General features: G+C 39.5%; 2 protein-coding genes across 2 annotated transcripts; both read right to left on the reverse strand.

The window, feature by feature from the left end:
* Positions 1 to 1,131: 1,131 nt before the first annotated feature.
* Positions 1,132 to 3,767, reverse strand: LOC111240700. Its single transcript, XM_022776247.1, has 2 exons — positions 3,582 to 3,767; positions 1,132 to 2,168 (listed from the first exon to the last, which is right to left on the reverse strand). The coding sequence occupies exons 1-2, from the start codon at positions 3,765 to 3,767 to the stop codon at positions 1,740 to 1,742; spliced, it is 615 nt and encodes a 204-aa protein (XP_022631968.1). The 3' UTR covers positions 1,132 to 1,739.
* Positions 3,768 to 3,821: 54 nt separating this feature from the next.
* On the reverse strand, positions 3,822 to 4,673 carry LOC106778515. The gene has a single exon (XM_014666489.1). It carries the CDS (start codon positions 4,671 to 4,673, stop codon positions 3,822 to 3,824), a length of 852 nt encoding a protein of 283 aa, XP_014521975.1.
* Positions 4,674 to 5,971: the final 1,298 nt, after the last annotated feature.

Below are 5,971 nucleotides of genomic sequence, written 5' to 3' on the forward strand. Positions count from 1 at the left end.
ACTAGAGCAAACAAATATCTAAGCACAGTTAAAACTATTAAAATGCAACAAGTAAGCTTAACATTGAAAGGAATTCATCACAGTAATAATTCAAATAAAAGAGACTAAAAAATAAAGGAACTCATGTGCCCCTCTTCTAGATGAAACCCGTGACAGCAACTAACAAATGTGATAAAATCAAAGTGTTTCTCTCAAATTGAAACTGAAACTCCCTCTTCTCGGTTCAACCATTAAAATAAAAAAAAACACAATTAAAAGGAGCCCTACATTGCAACCATTGCAGCCGTGACACTACCTAATCCATTTTTCATTCATGAAAGCAAAGAATTAATGATTTCATTCCAGCTGCTGTATCACCAAACCACAAAAAGTCAAGGTAAAGTACTGAATGTATTTNATTTTGAAAAACTTGGAATATTTAAATGCACAAGTGAATGTAACACCACTTGAATCAATCACTGAAAACTGTGACTTCCTCCGTCAATCAATGTGCATCAGCAGCAGCCCGAGACATTGTGCTCATCCAAATGAAATGCAAAGAAATATAAAGTGCCTTGTAAATTAAAACCAAAACAGTGCTTCATTACCAAAGAAATATGAAGTGTGCTTTTTCATTTAATCCGAAATCTAGAAATAGCATAAACATTGCAAAGCTCCAATGAAGGTGGCGGCTGCTGCCAAGTAAAAAAAATGTGTCCCTNTAGCTCCCAAATTTCAATTGCCGAGAGCTACTAGACTAATTTGTATGTGACGGCTACAGCCCTTAGCAAGGGACATGTGTCTTCAAATTTTTGGGTGGGGTCCACCCTAAAAACCCTAGGGTAGGTGTCCTACAATTTTGGGCCCTTCACAATTTTTTTAATAATGGCCCAATGTGCAAAGGTTTGTCCAAAAAGTTTAAACAGTTAAAAATTACAATACAATTAAAATTNAAATGTCTAATANTTGAGTCTTGAATTTATTTTGTCTCCTTCCCAATGCTCCAAAATATATCTCCAAAATTTCCCTGCAGTTAATAATGCAAATAATTAGCTCAGAATATTCAAATTAATTAAAATTAGAATTTCTGGTCAAATTAAGCACTATTAACAGAAACGGGAAAATACCAGACAATTAAGCACAATTCCCTGATTAATTCTAGCACAATAAACTAAGTAAAGTCGAGAAAATATTGATTCATTACTTGTCTTCTACTTCAACTGCGTTGTCTTCGACCTTTTGGTTGTCAACATGTCCCAAGTCCTCTCCTGAGAGTGGAGTGTAATTTGGAGGAAGTCAATAAGGAGGGAGAGTTGGTGCCCCTGACACTCTTATTTGCGATCGTGGTGCGCGCGAATCTCCAGGGCTTTGTAAGGCACTCAGGGCCTCTAGAATTTGGCTCATTTGTCCCTTCAGTTGTTGAATATCGGCTTTCATCCCCTCTTGAACTTCTCCTTGGTTCTCCATGATTTTTCACTGGTTCGTGTCCTTTAGGATGTCTTGGAAACTTAGCCGTATTGTTATTTCTGAACTGAATTTCATTAGATGAAATAACTTAAGAAGAAGAAAATAAAAACGAAAAAAGAAAGTGAAAGAGCAAAAACAAAGTAACACCATTGTTATAGCCAGAAATTATAAAGATGTGAAAACAATGCCAAACGTATAATATGGAAATCAACATGAACAGAGTCAATAGGACAGTTCATAAAACGTCCACAACATTTAGAAGTTCGTCACATTGAAGGTATACAAAATCTTGATCAATTATCACGAGCCCTAGCCATCACATTCTTAATTTTTCTAATCAGCTTCTTGCAGTAATTGAGGAAAGTTTCAATCTTCTTAGGTGGGTTAAAGATCGGCATAACAGACTCAGCATCAGCTAGTAACCCAGGGACATCTTTAATGGCTTCATTAGCAAGGGAGGCTAGCTGTGAGAAACTTCTCCTCCAATTCTCTATAACCTGCCTTTGTTCAACGATACACTCCCTCAATTGATTTATCAACTCTCGATGTTTCTTCTCTGTTTCAGCCCGATGCCAGCGTTCCTTCTTCAATTTTGCCATTGCTGCTTTTGCCTGTTGTTCGGCGTCGTCCATTCTGATATGCATTTTGCGCAAGTCCTCGAGTGCTTTTTCCTTGTCCCTCTTGAACTCATCACACATTTGCTTCATAACACGCTCTGATATCTCANCCCTTAGCAAGGGACATGTGTCTTCAAATTTTTGGGTGGGGTCCACCCTAAAAACCCTAGGGTAGGTGTCCTACAATTTTGGGCCCTTCACAATTTTTTTAATAATGGCCCAATGTGCAAAGGTTTGTCCAAAAAGTTTAAACAGTTAAAAATTACAATACAATTAAAATTAAAATGTCTAATAATTGAGTCTTGAATTTATTTTGTCTCCTTCCCAATGCTCCAAAATATATCTCCAAAATTTCCCTGCAGTTAATAATGCAAATAATTAGCTCAGAATATTCAAATTAATTAAAATTAGAATTTCTGGTCAAATTAAGCACTATTAACAGAAACGGGAAAATACCAGACAATTAAGCACAATTCCCTGATTAATTCTAGCACAATAAACTAAGTAAAGTCGAGAAAATATTGATTCATTACTTGTCTTCTACTTCAACTGCGTTGTCTTCGACCTTTTGGTTGTCAACATGTCCCAAGTCCTCTCCTGAGAGTGGAGTGTAATTTGGAGGAAGTCAATAAGGAGGGAGAGTTGGTGCCCCTGACACTCTTATTTGCGATCGTGGTGCGCGCGAATCTCCAGGGCTTTGTAAGGCACTCAGGGCCTCTAGAATTTGGCTCATTTGTCCCTTCAGTTGTTGAATATCGGCTTTCATCCCCTCTTGAACTTCTCCTTGGTTCTCCATGATTTTTCACTGGTTCGTGTCCTTTAGGATGTCTTGGAAACTTAGCCGTATTGTTATTTCTGAACTGAATTTCATTAGATGAAATAACTTAAGAAGAAGAAAATAAAAACGAAAAAAGAAAGTGAAAGAGCAAAAACAAAGTAACACCATTGTTATAGCCAGAAATTATAAAGATGTGAAAACAATGCCAAACGTATAATATGGAAATCAACATGAACAGAGTCAATAGGACAGTTCATAAAACGTCCACAACATTTAGAAGTTCGTCACATTGAAGGTATACAAAATCTTGATCAATTATCACGAGCCCTAGCCATCACATTCTTAATTTTTCTAATCAGCTTCTTGCAGTAATTGAGGAAAGTTTCAATCTTCTTAGGTGGGTTAAAGATCGGCATAACAGACTCAGCATCAGCTAGTAACCCAGGGACATCTTTAATGGCTTCATTAGCAAGGGAGGCTAGCTGTGAGAAACTTCTCCTCCAATTCTCTATAACCTGCCTTTGTTCAACGATACACTCCCTCAATTGATTTATCAACTCTCGATGTTTCTTCTCTGTTTCAGCCCGATGCCAGCGTTCCTTCTTCAATTTTGCCATTGCTGCTTTTGCCTGTTGTTCGGCGTCGTCCATTCTGATATGCATTTTGCGCAAGTCCTCGAGTGCTTTTTCCTTGTCCCTCTTGAACTCATCACACATTTGCTTCATAACACGCTCTGATATCTCAACTATTTCATACTCCCGATCTTTCAAGGCTAGGTCAGTTTTGGCTGCCACCAGTTCTCTCCTTTGTTTTAATAACAACTCTCCACATACTTCATTGTTTTCCACACTATCTTGCTTAAGATTAGCATAATCATGCTGCAGATTCTGAAGATTACTGGCCAACTTGATATTTTCTAGTTTCATCCACTCTAATTCGGCCTTTAATAGTTGCACCGCCGCACCTTTAGCCTTATGAAACTATTTCTCATAATCCAGGTTAGGAGAAACTAACTTGAAAGGTAACTTCACTATCCTAACCCTCTCTGCAATCCAAAAGTCGTAAGGAATTCCCTCATCAACAGTCCACGGTCTTGGGTCCCTTTCTGCACGAACAACGTTGCCCCAAGCATTTCTAATTTGATGAAGCACTTCAGCAAAGGTTCCTTCCTTATAATAGATCTGCAATATGGCGAGAGACGTAAGTGTAGGAGATCCTCTCATAGGATACCCGAATTGCCATTGTGCTAACACAGGATTGTAGTTAATGCAACACTTGATACCAATGAGGGGCACATTAGGGTACCTCCCGCAATAATATATGATTTCCGATCTTTGCATCCAAAGTACATTCCATTTAACTTGCTCCACATTTAGACTTGCACAGAGCTGGGCCCATTTATTTGCCCCTTTCATATTTGGTTTACACTGCAGTAGCTCATCCACGGGACATGTGGCATTCAATGTGTTCTCGCTCACCCGAGAGAAGAACCATACATACAACATTGGCAGACAACACAAAAGTTTCCCTCCCTTTAGCTCGTAACATTGACTAAGGGTCCCATAAACTTCAGCTAGGACAGCGGTGACCGGATTCTCAGAGCGATCTTTGTATCCCACAAATGCATTTATGGCGGCGCTGTCGATGAAGTTCTCGATGTTAGGAAAAAGCATGACACCATAGAGGATAAGAGCCAATACATCCATAAATGTTTCCCATTTTTCCTCTTCAACCAAACGATGCACGTATTTCTCTAGGTATTCCTGAGGAAGGCCTCTCAGTTTGCCCTTGACTGTGAACTCACCTTCCAACTGCATAGGGTGTAATTTCATGATTCTTGCTAGCTGCAACACAGGGATATACTGCCCCACGTAGTTGTATGGAGTTCTTCCCTCAAGAGGTATACCTAAGGTTTGCTCGAATTCTTCCACTGTTGGCACCAATTGGAAATCCCGAAAAGTGAACATCTCAGTGGTGGATCATAGTACTGGGCTAAGGTGGTAATTGCTGATGTTTGAACTTCCACCTCTATCAGGCTCAACAAATTCCCATACTCCCGCCTGAATGCATCCTTTTGGGTAGTATTCATTTTCTCCACCAGTTCTCTCAAACCATCCATATTACCTTCCTCTGCTTCGATGTCTATCCTTCCCTTCAAAATGCCTGAACTTGAACCCCACTTGACTTCAAACCTCATGTTAATTTCCATTTTATCTCGAAGGTTTAGTCACAAATTTATAATTTCCTAACTAGAACCAATGACAAGACCATAAAACGCATGAGAAAGAGGAAGAAAGAAAGGAAAAAACAAAAAAAAAATGGTGACATTTACAAGGTGTTAAATTTTATTAGACAAAAGTCAGGATTACAAGGCTGCACACATCTCCCTTTGTGCCCTAAATAAAGGTTCGGCGCTTCAGATTGGGGTCAAGTATATGCAACCTCACAAGGATAGTCTCTTGAACCTAGAGGTCGATGGTCACTAGAGCTATGGCCCCCTTCANAGCATCTNCACAACAGTCGAGTAATCAACTAGATGAGGAGACACAAGTGAAGAGCACAAAATTTAGCTGGAGTTCTCACGATAGCCAGATAGGAAGTACATCCCAGAGTGACACCGCTACACAACTCCTCTAATTCTAAGTTACGCTTAGACCCGGGTATAGGGCCCCACTCAATAGATGCACAAAGTGTGTGTGTGTGAAGGGAGAAGAGAATGCACCCAAAACCTCACCTGCAAAACAACCAGAAAAATTCCCAGGCAGATATAAACATGTTTTCTACCCTAGGGTTCCATATCAGGACAATTCACACGCAATTATTTCAAAAATCAAACATGGATAAAGAAAAGGGGAAGAAAAGCACAAAAAAACCACATCGAATTCGCATATCTAATTAAATGGCCTGACTCTCAAAGTCCCCAGTGGAGTCGCCATCTGTCGCAACCGGAAAATTGCAACGGGACGACGATCCAAAAAAAGAAAACAATTTTGAAAAGAGATTTGGAGTCGCCACCATAGTTTATTCTGGAAAACTACGGAAAAACCGTAAAATGATAAGGCAAGGTCTACAAAACCAAATTCTGGTTTCGGAAGTCGGTTACGTGTGGGGAAGGTGTTAGCACCCCCAC

The sequence above is a fragment of the Vigna radiata genome, unplaced genomic scaffold (genome assembly GCF_000741045.1).
Source record: "Vigna radiata var. radiata cultivar VC1973A unplaced genomic scaffold, Vradiata_ver6 scaffold_23, whole genome shotgun sequence".
NCBI classification, from domain to species: Eukaryota; Viridiplantae; Streptophyta; class Magnoliopsida; order Fabales; family Fabaceae; genus Vigna; species Vigna radiata.

Bases quoted from the DNA above. Each gene is read 5' to 3' on its own strand.
- LOC111240700 (XM_022776247.1), bottom strand. From the start codon at position 3,767: ATGAAACTAGAAAATATCAAGTTGGCCAGTAATCTTCAGAATCTGCAG.
- LOC106778515 (XM_014666489.1), bottom strand. From the start codon at position 4,673: ATGAAATTACACCCTATGCAGTTGGAAGGTGAGTTCACAGTCAAGGGC.